The sequence below is a fragment of the Oncorhynchus keta genome, chromosome 36 (genome assembly GCF_023373465.1).
Source record: "Oncorhynchus keta strain PuntledgeMale-10-30-2019 chromosome 36, Oket_V2, whole genome shotgun sequence".
Classification (NCBI taxonomy): Eukaryota; Metazoa; Chordata; class Actinopteri; order Salmoniformes; family Salmonidae; genus Oncorhynchus; species Oncorhynchus keta.
Genome location: NC_068456.1, coordinates 21,125,738 through 21,141,781, shown reverse-complemented (window position 1 = coordinate 21,141,781; position 16,044 = coordinate 21,125,738). Strand labels below are relative to the sequence as shown.

The window sequence follows — 16,044 nt, the reverse complement described above, 5'->3', positions numbered from 1 at the left end:
TCTCTCTCTTCTCTATTTATTCTCTCTCTTCTCTCCTCTCTCTGTTCTCTCTATTCTGTCTCTCCTTTCACTCTCCTCTCTCTCTTCTCTCTTTCTTCTGTCTCTCTTCTCTCTCTCCTCTCTCTCTCTTCTCTCTCTCCTATTATCTCTCCTCTATCTTCTATCTCCTCTCTCTCTTCCATCTCATCTCTCTCTCTCTCTTCTGCCTCTCCTCTCTCTTCTCTGCCTCTCCTCTCTCTTGTCTGTCTCTTCTCTTCTCTCTCATCTCTCCCTTCTCTTTTTCTCTCTTTCTCTGTCTCTCCTCTCTTCTCTCCCCCTCTCCCCTCTCTCTTTCTCTTCTCTTCTCTCTCTCTTCTCTCTCCTCTCTCTCTCTTCTCTCCTCTCTCTTCTCTCCTCTCTCCTCATCTTATTTAAGTAGGTCTATCATGTTCAATTCCACTTTCTCTCCTCTCTCTCCTCCCTCTTGTCTGTCTCTTCTCTCTTTTCTCTCCTCTCTCTTTATCTCCTCTCTTTCTTCTCTCTTTCTCTCTTCTCTGTCTCTCCTCTCTTCTCTCGTCTGCTCTCCCACCCCCCCCTCTCTCTCTCTCTCTCTCCTCTCTCCTCTCTTTTCTCTCTCTTCTCTCCTCTCTCTTCTCTCTTCTCGTCTTATTTAAGTAGGTCTATCATGTTCATTTGGACAAGTGTTAAAGTTGTTGCTGGTGTTATAGACAACATAAAAAAGCCTATGGACATTTTTTTTGTGTTTCCTACATTGTCATATTGGGTATAGAAAATGACATACATTAGCCTACAGTGGCATATGTGGAAAGTTTCAGTCTTTTAAGGATTCCTACCTTTGGAAACAAATATGCCAACAACTCCTAGGGAGTATGATGTCATTAGGAACATGTCAGACACATTTTGCATATTTAGACCAAAGATCATCTCCATTATCAGGAGACAGTGTCCCCTGTGACAGAATAGCAATTAGCTCTACTTGCGTGAGGAGCAGTCTCATTACCTGAGTGTCATAGTGGACATGCAGGGCTTGAGACAGTGTTTAAAGGGCTTCCCCTTGCTTTATCACTATCTACCACAGCCCTTGGATCAACAACCCTGTCACATGTAAGCCTACAGACATCAGCCAGGTGTCATTTACACCAACGGAGGGCAGCTTGCTGAGAAGAGAGGAAGGGGTTGCTGTCCCAAGATGATCCCTTCAATATAGTGGGGTCTTGAGTAGGTGGAGAGATATGTCATACATATTTTCAGTCTATACATGTGGGCAACCCATAACTCACGATTCACAAATGATTAATAGCTCATCTTATGAACTTCCTTTACACAGGCTACAAACAGGCCAACTCTAAATGGCCAACTCTAAATGGACAACTCTAAATGGACAACTCATGGCACTACATATATAGTGCACAAATAATTTCTACACAGTTATGCTACATAAAGGGTGCTATAGGCTAAGGAATATTCCTTCTAAAGCATCCTGAAGCACATGCCTAATTTAGGGTTTATGAAGGATTCATAAATGTGCTGTTTACCTATACAGATTTTTCAACAAAAAAAAAAATATGTACGTAGATATAGCACTTCGATCAATTCAAGTTTCCATTTTTGCAAAATGTTAACCCAGACTATAAAAGGATATAGAAAGACAAAATTAATACACTTAATTTAACCAACTGATCCAACTTTCCTAATGAACGCTCCACTCTAAAGCACAGTGCGAGAAGTCGTCTTCTCGTATGCTTCTGTGTGGGCTTCTTCCTTGGCACGACCCGATATTTCATGAAGACCAATTTAGCGGATGTTTTCCATATAAGTAAAAAGAGGGTGTCGTCTATTAAACCGGATAAATCCATTTTTGGTGAAGTGTTACCGGAATTCCTGCAGGCTTTTGGCAGCATGCCGATTATTATATTGATAATAAAATAGGCCATACATGTGTTAATATTTACTCAACTTAAACAGGCTAACAACAACGATGCAAAAATAAAAGTAATTTTGGTTATGTATTTTTTAAATTCATTGACAAGTGTTCATTGATGTCGTCATCAAGCCTGAGACCCAACCCTAGCCCAACCTTTTCCTTTTTTAACCACCAAGTCCTTGTATGGTCAGTGACGCTCCGGGACATTCAGAGACTCCCTTTAAATGCATATTACAATATTGCATCCCCATAATATAACGAGATGAGATGATATTTCCCATGCGTAGGGAACACTATATGATATGGCAGAGAATACTGCATTGGAGAGTTTTTACCATGACAGCTGAAGGTTATATATTGTGTGCGTAAAGGCGCGTAAAGGCTTGAAGCGCACCGTCTTGTCAAAAAAATGACAGCTAAAACTATTGACAAAGTTTGGGTACCCACCAGTAGTTTTATACAAGATATTCAAGAGGTAATCTATTCAATGGAAGAGGAAATATCCGCATCATTGCCAGAGACGGGAACTGGGTTAAAAGTTGAGTCATATTGGAAACAGCACGGCCAATTGGGTGAAACCAAGGGGGGTAAGAATTAATTTCATATATTCTTGTTAAATATTAATTTCTATTTAGCTGTTATGGCCAAAAGAAGCCATATGTCCTCATCAACTTTACAAACATTTGAGGATTAAAATGCATTATTAGTCATATTTGAGATTATCCTAAATTGACGATAATCCATATTATTGGTCAATATTAATCAAGTAGATGGTCTGCTATGGTAAGTCAATGTATTTGTTCTTCATCGTTATGTGACTTGAAACCTCCTACATACCCATTACAAAACCACAAAGTGGTGCGCAACCGCGCGAAAAACAAAACGCGTTAAAGTAAAAACCCTTGCGTAAAAGCAATAATCAACGTTTTTTTGGAGACATAACTAACATTTATTTTTTCTTTGCTTCGCAGGTGATTGTTTTAGTGAAGAAAGGGGCACCCTCGAGTTTATTTACCACGGCAACTTTACGCAGCCACCGCGCACTCAGGCTGTGGCATACACCGGGAAGGTCTCGATCAATTCTAGAGGTGTAGAATACTGGAATCCCGGGGGTGCCATTAACGTAGCTAGTGCTGACATAAGGGTGGCAGCTTCGTCCCCGGTGTCTACCTCGCCCTCGCCTGAACCACCAAACCTTTACGCAGGAACTGTGAGCTGCACCATGGCGCAGAGTCAACACGATATAAACCACATGTATGCTACGCCGTCTTACTCTTGTACCGGGGAAATGTACCAGGATCAATCAACCTACCTGGCAACGCCGACCTGCCCCATGTCTTATCCACAGCCGTCGTACTCATCCTATACATCACCAAAGTCGACAGTGGACAGCGCACTCTTAAACATCATGCCTGACTACAGCGGGTTCTTCCAGCCAAACTGCCAACGAGACATCCAGGCATTTCCTGACAGGAAAGCGTTACCATATTCACTGGACTCTCTGAGGGTTCCACCACCTCTGACACCTCTGAACACAATAAGGAATTTTACGCTTGGGGGACCTGCGATAGAGGGCTCTTGTCCACCAAACCCCTACAACACTTCGAACTTACCCCTGAGGCCAATATTGAGACCGAGAAAGTATCCAAACCTCCCAAGCAAAACGCCTGTCCATGAGCGACCATACCCTTGCCCAGCAGAGAGCTGCGATAGGAGGTTCTCGCGGTCGGACGAGCTGAGCAGACACGTTAGGATCCACACAGGGCACAAACCCTTCCAGTGTCGGATCTGCATGCGCAGTTTCAGTCGCAGCGACCACCTCACTACGCACATCCGGACACACACTGGAGAAAAACCCTTCTCCTGCGACCACTGTGGAAGAAAGTTTGCCAGGAGTGATGAAAGAAGGAGACACACGAAAATCCACTTAAGACAGAAAGAGAAAAAGTCATCATAATGACCCAGGCAGAATGGTTTTAAACATTAAGATAAATTATGTTTCCCTGCAGCACCAATTCATTAAATAATATCCAAATCAAACATTCACACTGAATTTAGCAGACTAGGGTTAATTAAGGTTGACTAATGCATTTGGATATATGGTGCTGAAAGAATAACAACATAAACGGACAGAGCTATCACATTTATATTAGGTATAGAATACATTTTTTCATAGCTTAACTGTAAATGTGCACAAACACAAGTGCTCAGTATAGAACGTTTTTCAATAGAGTAGGTGGGGAAATAGTCAGGTATGCTGAATAGCAAGCAAGGAGCAAGACTCAGCTAAAACACTGAGTGGTATATCAGCCAGCAAGTAGCCTCACTTTTGCCAGTGTTGAGAGACTTCCCACAATAGATGAGACCATGATGGGTATTCCTGCATTATAGCTGGGAAAGGAGTGCTATGACCAATATCACAGAGCTGAGTGGTCTGGCCAGGGGCATGTAGTTCCTGTATATTATCCTCACATCCAGTTTTGAGAGTGGGGGGTTAGAGTCCCATTTGTGTAAAAACTGGAAGCGCTGTACTGTCAAGAGAGACAATTAAGAACTGAATTGCTCAAGTTTAAAAAAATGTTTTATCTCCTGTTACTTGTTGGATGAAGATGAAAGTAAAATCTGTGTAAGATCATTACAGAAAGTAACTAAGGAGAAATACGTTTATTTGACATGTTTTTACACACTGAGCATTGTTCTTTAACTGACTTGATGCTTCTTGCAATAAATGTAGAATATGTTGTCGTTGGTGACATAGATAACTGCTTGTTTGTGTGTTTGTTCATTGTTTCACTAATGTATTCTTAAAACTCATCCAAATTAAATAACTGGACAAAGGACATGGTTTATTATTTAAACAACAATGAAATCCACTTTGTGTTGTAGAATGTTTTTTCTTTTTTGGTCTTATTTTGGTCATTTGAAAGTAGACTATAGGCTACTTACTGTATAGGTCAAGGTTTATGCTGTAAAAACTCCAATAGTACAGTGAGCAACTAGTCACATTGTCCTTCTGAGGTAATACCCAGTATGTCCACAAGAGGCCCCTAGGTCACAAGCAATGAATTCAATAGTGCTCTCCTAAAAGCACAGCACATTGAGCCAAGCTCCCAAGATGAAGCAAGCAAGGTTATTATGGGATTTAAGTTTAATTAGGGAAGCTCAATTAATGAAGCAATTTATAAAATGGTCATTCAGTAATCCATGTCCCATGGGATTAACTCAAATAATGGAGTTTGACCCAATCAAAACATGCTGAGCAAATCATGGATTTCGACATTTTAAAGTGCTTTAACACCACCAATTAGCCATTTAGTTTTAATACACCTTTATGTTTTTATTTTGAGTAATGTGTATGGTTTCAGTTCATTTCAAGACATGAAATGCTTATCAAAAATTCAGATACATTAAGAGCTGATGTGCAAAGATCACAATTTATCAACTGCTTAAGTACTTTCATTACAGGCTAAATGCATAGTCCAATTTAGGATAAGTGCTTTTAGTTCACAAGACATGTTTTCCCATTACACAGCACTGTGACACATCCCATTCCATAATTGTAGGAATCATGATCGTCATACATTTACATATTGTTTTGACATGTTCCTGAGAATCAATTGTTCACAAATCAATTCAGCGTTCATAGCTTGTGCGCTTCAGATCTTCACTTCAGGGCCGGGGTATGGTTCACCACCACACCAGAATTCAGAAGGTTGGGATACTTCCATCAGCCAAACTTCTTTTTGACCGTCAGCCTTTTTGTCCTCAGAATCCGGGACAGACTGCAGAACTTTATAATAATGACAGTCTCTCCCGTCGTCTGGATCATATGGAGGTGCCAAAATATCGAGGAAAGCGGTGGGCCCATCGACTGCATCGATTTGGTGAAGGTTGTTTCGGTCAGGGGTCAAGATACACGGCCCGCTTTCTTCTGTAAACTCCCCGACCGACCCGAGTATCGACCTCCTCAGCGCACCTCTCTGAAAAGGTAGCAGTGGAGGGCTGAATTGCGTGTCACTGGCCACGCTAGTTGATTTGTCCAACCTGTCAAAACAGGTGATCCTGACCTTGCCATACATAACTTTCAACATTCCGTACATTCCCGGGTGGTCGTGCAAGGGGATGGAAGCACCGCTTTTTAGCAGAAACACCCCCATGCTGAATTCGTCTGTCTCGCATATGTGCATGTATGTGACCGGGGGGTTGTGTGGCAAAGGCGTAGAAGCGCTGTCAACTTTCCTTGGAGCGATCTTCAGATCCGCAGCTCTGATTTCGGTCATGAGGCTTTGGAGTTTACATTGATTACCCAAAAACGCTTTATCACCAAATGAAGATGGGTTTCTAAAAGTTACAAGCGCCTGTCTAGCAATTTTCTGTACGATGGAGGTCATGTTGTCTCGAAGCATGATCGCTAACTAGCCCGTGAAGCGCTGTCCTGTAATTCTACACAAGTCTCGCGCTTGCTAGCTTTAGCAGCAGGCTAGGGCTCCAAGCACAGCTGCCGATGATTCTGCCTGCCTCTCTCTCCTTGATAATGATTGATTAAACCCAGTGAAATATATATTCCAACTTCACATTCAAATAAAACATAAATAAAGCAGAAGATCTAATACAATTTTAAGTGAGGGGTACACTGCCTGGCACAACCGCAAATGTATCTCCCATCACACCATTCATGGATATCTTTCACACACGTCCGCAAAGAAAACGCTTCGTACGTAACGCGGGGCATCATGGGAAATGTGATTTAATAATGAACTGTATTTATCAATTCAATTCAATTCAATTCAAGGGCTTTATTGGCATGGGAAACATGTGTTAACATTGCCAAAGCAAGTGAGGTAGACAACATACAAAGTGAATATATAAAGTGAAAAACAACAAAAATTAACAGTAAACGTTACACATACAACAGTTTCAAAACAGTAAAGACATTACAAATGTCATATTATATATATATATATATATATATACACAACGTACAAATAATTAAAGGACACAAGATAAAATAAATAAGCATAAATATGGGTTGTATTTACAATGGTGTTTGTTCTTCACTGGTTGCCCTTTTCTCGTGGCAACAGGTCAGAAATCTTGCTGCTGTGATGGCACACTGTGGAATTTCACCCAGTAGGTATGGGAGTTTTTCAAAATTGGATATGTTTTCGAATTCTTTGTGGATCTGTGTGATCTGGGGAAATATGTCTCTCTAATATGGTCATACATTGGGCAGGAGGTTAGGAAGTGCAGCTCAGTTTCCACCTCATTTTGTGGGCAGTGAGCACATAGCCTGTCTTCTCTTGAGAGCCATGTCTGCCTACGGCGGCCTTTCTCAATAGCAAGGCTATGCTCACTGAGTCTGTACATAGTCAAAGCTTTCCTTAATTTTGGGTCAGTCACAGTGGTCAGGTATTCTGCCGCTGTGTACTCTCTGTGTAGGGCCAAATAGCATTCTAGTTTGCTCTGTTTTTTTGTTAATTCTTTCCAATGTGTTAAGTAATTATCTTTTTGTTTTCTCATGATTTGGTTGGGTCTAATTGTGCTGTTGTCCTGGGGCTCTGTAGGGTGTGTTTGTGTTTGTGAACAGAGCCCCAGGACCAGTTTGCTTAGGGGACTCTTCTCCAGGTTCATCTCTCTGTTTGTGATGGCTTTGTTATGGAAGGTTTGTGAATCGCTTCCTTTTAGGTGGTTGTAGAATTTAATGGCTCTTTTCTGGATTTTGATAATTAGTGGGTATCGGCCTAATTCTGCTCTGCATGCATTATTTGGTGTTTTACGTTGTACACGGAGGATGTTTTTGCAGAATTCTGCGTGCAGAGTCTCAATTTGGTGTTTGTCCCATTTTGTGAAGTCTTGGTTGGTGAGCGGACCCCAGACCTCACAACCATAAAGGGCAATGGGCTCTATGACTGATTCAAGTATTTTTAGCCAAATCCTAATTGGTATGTTGAAATTTATGTTTCTTTTGATGGCATAGAATGCCCTTCTTGCCTTGTCTCTCAGATCGTTCACAGCTTTGTGGAAGTTACCTGTGGCGCTGATGTTTAGGCCAAGGTATGTATAGTTTTTGTGTGCTCTAGGGCAACAGTGTCGAGATGGAATTTGTATTTGTGGTCCTGGTGACTCGACCTTTTTGGAACACCATTATTTTGGTCTTACTGAGATTTACTGTCAGGGCCCAGGTCTGACAGAATCTGTGCATAAGGTCTAGGTGCTGCTGTAGGCCCTCCTTGGTTGGTGACAGAAGCACCAGATCATCAGCAAACAGCAGACATTTGACTTCGGATTCTAGCAGGGGAGGCCGGGTGCTGCAGACTTTTCTAGTGCCCGCGCCAGTTCGTTGATATATATGTTGAAGAGGGTGGGGCTTAAGCTGCATCCCTGTCTAACCCACGACCCTGTGTGAAGAAATGTGTGTGTTTTTTGCCAATTTTAACCGCACACTTGTTGTTTGTGTACATGGATTTTATAATGTCATATGTTTTACCCCCAACACCACTTTCCATCAGTTTGTATAGCAGACCCTCATGCCAAATTGAGTCGAAGGCTTTTTGAAATCAACAAAGCATGAGAAGACTTTGCCTTTGTTTTGGTTTGTTTGGTTGTCAATTAAGGTGTGCAGGGTGAATACATGGTCTGTTGTACGGTAATTTGGTAAAAAGCCAATTTGACATTTGCTCAGTACATTGTTTTCATTGAGGAAATGTACGAGTCTGCTGTTAATAATAATGCAGAGGATTTTCCCAAGGTTACTGTTGACACATATTCCACGGTAGTTATTGGGGTCAAATTTGTCTCCACTTTTGTGGATTGGGGTGATCAGTCCTTGGTTCCAAATATTGGGGAAGATGCCAGAGCTAAGTATGATGTTAAAGAGTTTTAGTATAGCCAGTTGGAATTTGTTGTCTGTATATTTGATCATTTCATTGAGGATACCATCGACACCACAGGCCTTTTTGGGTTGGAGGGTTTTTATTTTGTCCTGTAACTCATTCAATGTAATTGGAGAATCCAGTGGGTTCTGGTAGTCTTTAATAGTTGATTCTAAGATCTGTAGTTGATCATGTATATGTTTTTGCTCTTTGTTCTTTGTTATAGAACCAAAAGATTGGAGAAGTGGTTTACCCAGACATCTCCATTTTGGATAGATAATTCTTCGTGTTGTTGTTTGTTTAGTGTTTTCCAATTTTCCCAGAAGTGGTTAGAGTCTATGGATTCTTCAATTGCATTGAGCTGATTTCTGACATGCTGTTCCTTCTTTTTCCGTAGTGTGTTTCTGTATTGTTTTAGTGATTATCTCCCCTAAAACACATCATTATTAGATAAAAAAATAATGCATATGAAATGTGTATGCTATTTTTTATGATACTCTTTTCAATTACACGTCTTAAATAATACACATTTGTGAGAGATAATACTATTACTTAATTATGTACTACAATAACCAAAATACCATTCCTCACCTCATTAAAGGGGAACAGCTGTGAGGTTGTTGACCTTTCTACATGAGTTGACTGATTCTGGACCATACAGAGAGCAGCAGTGCCAGCAGTTTAGTATGAGTATGCCTACCATATAAGACTAAACTAATTTATTATTCTATCAATGGAAAAAGCTGAGCAGCATTAGACATTGAAAGAATGGTAGAATTTCCTCTGGAAAATAAGAGAGTCTATTAATCTCACCCAGCAGCAAGCCCAATGTAGGTTACAAAAACCAAATAGCCTTTTAACAATTTGGCCACCCAAATGTATTTTATGAATCATGTGTGACCTGTCATGGAAGCTATTTTGCATGTTATCTAAAAAGAGTGACAGATGGTGGCACATTTGGTAATCGTTCCTCATCGGGTTGTTTTTTGTTCTTTTCCCTCCAGAATTCTCAATATTCAGAGCACGCACACACATGCACCCATGACAGTCAACATTAAAATCTAAAAATAGGATACACTCATGTGTAGGAAATGTAACAAACGCCCACGTCCATTCCCTTGTTCCTCTTCTTCTTGGCTCCCAGATCCGCATATTGCAGCAACAGATCATTTTATGCATAGCCTAACCACATTATAAATGGGTTTTGCACTCTTGATTGAATAGGTTGATACCCTATTTGGGGTTCGTGTGAGGTATCAACTCGATGGAAGCAGGTGGAAACTCTGGAGAGCTAAATTTAAAGCAAAGCTTAGCAAGAAGCATAGCTAAAGCAAGAGGACTCTGTCATGCCTCCTTGCTTCCATTGTGGTGTTTCTGTCCAAACAAAACAAGCACGATTTATATCTGCAAGAAGCTGTTTATTTGTGGACTTGTTTTGCCAGCAAACCCCATACGCCACTTGTATATTTATCACTGTGTCTTAGAAATTCTGCGAGACCAGCAGTAGCATCTTTGAAAACAACATCAAGGTTGTGGAGGACTCCACTTGGCTTGATTTGTTGTGAAACAGCAGTATGGTAATAGGGAATTGTTGCAGTTAAATTACATAGGGCTATTTGGGGTTTAATCTTAAACAGATATCCACTGTGCTTTGGCAAGACAAGTCTATTTCCCCAAAAATTCCTCACATCGAATGCTACACTTGGGCAATAAACAGGATTTATGTTTTCCAGAATCACTCTCAAGGTCATGATGGATATAATGTGCTTAGAGCTGTTGGGTCTCTCAAACCCGAGTCAATGTGTGCGCTCCCGACACTCCACTGGGTATTTGCAGGAAGCAGGGCTGTTGGACAGTCTCCACACATGCTATCTTATCCCTAAGGATGAATAAGGAGTGGCTAACTGCTAACTGACACAGTCTTATAAACAACTTCTACTTCTACCCCAATCTTTGTTAGTGAACAGTTGGTCCCAACTAGAGCAAAAAAAAAAGATTTAACCTTTATTTTTGCCTATGCAAGTCAGTTAAGAACAAATTCTTATTTTACAATGACGGCCTACGCCGGCCAAACTCTTCCCTAACCCAGACGACGCTGGGCCAATTGTGCGCCACCCTATGGAACTCCCGATCATGGCCGGTTGTGAAACAGCCTGGGATCGAACCAGGGTCTGTAGTGACGCCTCTAGCACTGAGATGTAGTGCCTTAGACCGCTGCGACAATCGGGAGCCACTTGTCACGACTTCCGCCGAAGTCGGTCCCTCTCCTTGTTCGGGCGGCGTTTGGCGGTCGACGTCACAGGCCTTCTAGCCATCGCCTATCCACTTTTCATTTTCCATTTGTTTTGTCTTTGTTTTACATACCTGGTTTCAAATCTCATATTACATGTTCATTATTTAACCCTCTGTTTTCCCCATGGTTTTTGTGCGTGATTGTTTTATGTATGTTCGGTCCGTTATTGTGGGCTCGGTATTACGACACGTTATTGGAATATTTGAGTAAAGTTACTTGTGTTACTTATCTCTGCTGTCCTGCGCCTGACTCCTCTGCACCAGCTACACCCAGACCATTACAGAATCACACACCCAAAAAATGGAGACAGCAGGAGAAGCGTCCAGCAGCATGTGACTATGTTGCACCGTCTTAGCACCGCCATGGATCGCATGCTGCAGACGATGGACCGATGAGAGAGGAGGAGTTCTTCCAGCATCTCCACCGGCACCACTACAACAGGCACCACTGTTCACCCCTCCTTCACCCGGTCCCAGTGGGATTCGGCTCACGCTCTCGAGGGAGTATGATGGGACGGCTGCCGGATGCCAGGGGTTCCTACTCCAGCTGGAACTCTACTTGGTGACTGTCCACCCGGCTCCTTCGGGGACGTGAGAGCGTGTCCGCCCTCGTCTCCTGTCTCTCAGGGAAAGCCCTGGAGTGGGCCAACGCCGTATGGGGAGAAGGAGAAGTGGACCATTATGCAGAGTTCACCCAAAAGTAGTTTTCGACCACCCGTCTGAGGGTAGAGCGGCGGGTGAAAGTCTGCTCCACCTTAGGCAGGGGACGAGGAGCGCACAGGAGTTCGCCTTGGACTTCTGGACCCTGGCCGCCAGCGCGGGATGGAACGACAGGGCCCTGATTGATCACTACCGATGCAGTCTGCAGGAGCCGATGCAGCCACAGGAGTCGCTGGTGCGCGATGAGACAAGGACATCCCTACCGACCAAGCCCTCCCTAACCCGGAAGACGCTAGGCCAATTGTGCGTCGCCCCATGGACCTCCCGGTCCCGGCCGGTTAATACAGAGCCTGGGCGCGAACCCAGAGTCTCTGATGGCACAGCTGGCGCTGCAGTACAGCGCCCTGAGCCACTGCGCCACCCGGGAGGCCCATTTGCCCATAGTTTAGGGATCCCCATTGTTCCTGTGGATATGCCCTTCCCTGTGCATGCCCTAGAATAGTCGACCATTAGGGTCAGGGCTAATTAGGGAGGCCACCGCTCCACTGGGCATGGTTACGCAGGGAGAGAATCCGTCTTTTCCTTATTGATTCTCCTGCGTTTCCCGTGGTGCTGGACCTACCCTGGTTGGCAAGTCATAACTCCACTATTTCGTGGCAACAGAGGGCTCTCAAGGGGTGGTGTTTAGGGGTTTCTGTGCGCATCCCCTCTGAATATGCCGATTTGGCTCTCGCCTTCTGTAAGAAGAGGGCGACTCAATTACCACCCCATCGACGGGGGGATTGTGCGATAAATCTCCTGATAGACGCAGCACTTCCCAGGAGTCACGTGTATCCCCTGTCACAGGAGGAGACGGCGGCTATGGAAACCTATGTCTCCGAATCCCTGGGGCAGGGGTACATTCGGCCCTCCACTTCACCTGCCTCCTCAAGTTTATTTTTTGTGAAGAAGAAGGATGGAGGTCTGCGCCCGTGTATTGACTATCGAGGTATCAACCAAATCACTGTGAGGTACAGCTACCCGCTGCCTCTCATAGCCAGTGCGATAGAGTCAATGCACGGGGCGCGCTTCTTCACAAAATTGGATGTCAGGAGCGCTTACAACCTGGTGCGTATCCGGGAGAGGGACGAGTGGAAGACGGCATTTAGTACCACCTCAGGGCACTATGAGTACATCATCATGCCGTACGGGTTGATGAATGCTCCATCAGTCTTCCAGGCCTTTGTAGACAAGATTTTCCGGGACCTGCACGAGCAGGGTGTAGTGGTGTATATCGACGCATTTTGATATACTCCGCTACATGCGCCGAGCATGTGTCCCTGGTGCGCAGGGTGCTTGGTCGACTGTTGGAGCATGACCTGTACATCAAGGCTGAGAAATGTCTGTTCTTACAACAGTGTCTACTTCCTAGGGTACCGGATTTCCACTTCAGGGGTGGAAATTGAGAGTGACCGCATTTCAGCCGTGTGTAATTGGCCAACTCCCACCACGGTAAAGGAAGTACAGCGGTTTCTAGGGTTTGCCAACTACTACCCGGTACGACTGCAGTGGTCAGCTGAGGTGGACTGGGCTTTTGGTCACCTGAGGGCTCTGTTTACCTCTGCTCCTGTGTTGGCTCATCCGGATCCCTCTTTGGTGTTCATAGTGGAGGTGGACGAGTCCGAGGCTGGGATAGGAGCCGTGCTCTCTCAGCGATCAGGTACGCCACCAAAGCTCCCGGCGGAGCGAAACTATGATGTGGGTGACCGGGAGCTGTTGGCTGTTGTCAAGGCTCTGAAGGCGTGGAGACAGTGGCTTGAGGGGGTTAAACACCCTTTTCTCATCTGGACTGACCACCGCATTCTGGAGTACATCCGGGCGGCGAGGAGACTGAACCCTCGTTAGGCAAGGTGGGCCATGTTCTTTACCCGTTTTGTTTTCACCCTGTCCTACAGACCAGGTTCCCAGAACGCTAAGGCAGACGCACTGTCACGGATGTATGACACAGAGGAGCGGTCCATAGATCACACTCCCATACTTCCGGCCTCTTGTCTGGTGGCACCGGTGGTGTGGGAGCTGGATGTGGACATCGATCGGGCGTTACGTACAGAGCCCACTCCCCTCCAGTGTCCAGCTGGGCGTCTGTATGTTCCGTCTGCTGTCCGCGACCGTTTGATCTATTGGGCCCACACGTCATCCTCCTCTGGTCATCCTGGCATCGGTCGGACAGTCCTCTGCCTTAGTGGGAAGTACTGGTGGTCCATCTTGGCCAAGGACGTGAGGATTTATGTTTACTCCTGCTCAGTGTGCGCCCAGTGCAAGGCCCCTAGGAACCTGCCCAGAGGGAAGTTACAGCCCTTACCCATTCCACAACGGCCGTGGTCACACCTATCGGTGGACTTCCTCACGGATCTTCCTCCCTCACAGGGTAACATCACGATCCTGGCCGTTGTGGATCGGTTCTCTAAGTCCTGCCGTCTCCTTCCTTTGCCCGGTCTCCCTACTGCCCTACAGACTGCGGAGGCCCTGTTTACACACATCTTCCGGCACTACGGGGTGCCTGAGGCTATAGTGTCTGATTGAGGTCCCCAGTTCACGTCAAGGGTCTGGAGGGCATTCATGGAACATCTGGGGGTCTCGGTCAGCCTTACCTCGGGTTTTCACCCCGAGAGTAACAGGCAGGTGGAAAGAGTAAACCAGGATGTGGGTATATTTCTGCGGTCTTATTGCCAGGACCGGCCGGGGGAGTGGGCGGCGTTCATCCCCTGGGCAGAGATGGCCCAAAACTCGCTCCACCACTCCTCCACTAACCTCTCCCCCTTCCAGTACATACTGGGGTATCAGACGGTTCTGGCACCTTGGCATCAGTGCCAGATCGAGGCTCCTGCGGTGCACCTGCAATGGGCCGTGAGGCATCGAAACCTGCCCCTCCGCCTGCCCTGCCGGGCCCGCGGTTTGTGGGGCCATGCAAAGTCCTGAGTAGACTGAACGAGGTTTGCTTCAAGTTACAGCTCCCCCCGATTACCGTATTAACCCCTCGTTCCATGTGTTTCTCCTCAGGCTGGTGGTGGCTGGTCCACTCCAGGAGTCTGAGGTGCATGAGATTCTTCCGCCCCCTCTGGACATCGAGGGGGCCCCGGCGTATGCTGTTCGAGCCATACTGGACTTGAGGCGTCGGGCGAGGGGCCTTCAGTACCTTGTGGAGTGGGAAGGGTACAGTCCGGAGGAGAGATGCTGGGTGCCGGTGGAGGACCTTTTGGACCCTTTGTTGCTGCGGGAGTTCCACCGTCTCCATCCGGATTGCCCTGCGCCTCGTCCTCAGGGTCGTCCCCGAAGTCGGTGTCGACGCGCTGCTGGAGCCGCGAGTCAAGGGGGGGGGGGGGTACTGTCATGACTTCCGCCGAAGTCGGTCCCTCTCCTTGTTCGGGCGGCGTTCGGCGGTCGATGTCACCGGCCTTCTAGCCATCGCCGATCCACTTTTCATTTCCATTTGTTTTGTCTTTGTTTTACACACCTGGTTTCAATTCCCCAATTACATGTTCATTATTTAACCCTCCGTTTTCCCCATGGTTTTTGTGCGTGATTGTTTTATGTATGTTCGGTCCGTTATTGTGGGCTTGGTACGACAACATGTTATTGGAATATTTGAGTACAGCTACAACAAGACCACTACACCACTATAAGGTAGAGGGCTTGAGAGGACCGATCAGTTATTATTACACTGACATGGTATTATTACACTGACATTGTATTTTTACACTGACATGGTATTATTACACTGATACTCGGGGCAACATCAGTTGACAACATTGGTTTTCTGTCTCCTTCTGTTACCACACTTTATATGGAACATATCAATTTGTAGATGCAATGCCTCCGGAAAGTATTCAGACCCCTTGACTTTTTACACATTTTGTTATGTTATAGCCTTATTCTAATATTTATTAAATAAACAAAACATCTGAGCAATCTTTACACAATACCCCATAATGAAAAAGGGAAAACACGTTTTTGGAAAAAACAAGAATACCTTATTTCCATAAGTATTCAGACCCTTTGCAATGAGACTCAAAATTGATCTCAGGTGCATCCTGTTTCCATTGAATATCCTTGAGATGTTTCTACAACTTGATTGGAGTCCACCTGGGGTAAATTCAATTGATTGGACATGATTTGGAAAGGCACACACCTGTCTATATAAGGTCCCACAGATGACAGTGCATGTCAGAGCAAAAACCAAGCCATGAGGTCGATGGAATTGTCCGTAGAGCTCCGAAACAGGATTGTGTCGGGGCCCAGATCTGGGGAAGGGTACCA

At 45.1% G+C, this 16,044-nt stretch overlaps 2 protein-coding genes across 2 annotated transcripts; one reads left to right on the top strand and one right to left on the bottom strand.

The window, feature by feature from the left end:
- Window positions 1–2,169: 2,169 nt before the first annotated feature.
- Window positions 2,170–5,103, top strand: LOC118369794 (early growth response protein 2b-like). The gene is made up of 2 exons (XM_035754496.2): window positions 2,170–2,511; window positions 2,896–5,103. The coding sequence occupies exons 1-2, from the start codon at window positions 2,334–2,336 to the stop codon at window positions 3,879–3,881; spliced, it is 1,164 nt and encodes a 387-aa protein (XP_035610389.1). The 5' UTR covers window positions 2,170–2,333; the 3' UTR covers window positions 3,882–5,103.
- A 132-nt stretch (window positions 5,104–5,235) lies between these two features.
- Window positions 5,236–6,647, bottom strand: LOC118369795 (2-aminoethanethiol dioxygenase-like). Its single transcript, XM_035754498.2, has one exon. It carries the CDS (start codon window positions 6,328–6,330, stop codon window positions 5,581–5,583), a length of 750 nt encoding a protein of 249 aa, XP_035610391.1. The 5' UTR covers window positions 6,331–6,647; the 3' UTR covers window positions 5,236–5,580.
- Window positions 6,648–16,044: the final 9,397 nt, after the last annotated feature.

What these genes read in the sequence shown, in the direction of transcription:
- LOC118369794 (XM_035754496.2), top strand. Translation starts at nt 2,334, where the DNA reads ATGACAGCTAAAACTATTGACAAAGTTTGGGTACCCACCAGTAGTTTT. An exon ending in ATTGGGTGAAACCAAGGGGG is followed by an intron (nt 2,512 to 2,895) that starts GTAAGAATTAAT and finishes TTTGCTTCGCAG; the next exon opens with GTGATTGTTTTAGTGAAGAA.
- LOC118369795 (XM_035754498.2), bottom strand. Translation starts at nt 6,330, where the DNA reads ATGCTTCGAGACAACATGACCTCCATCGTACAGAAAATTGCTAGACAG.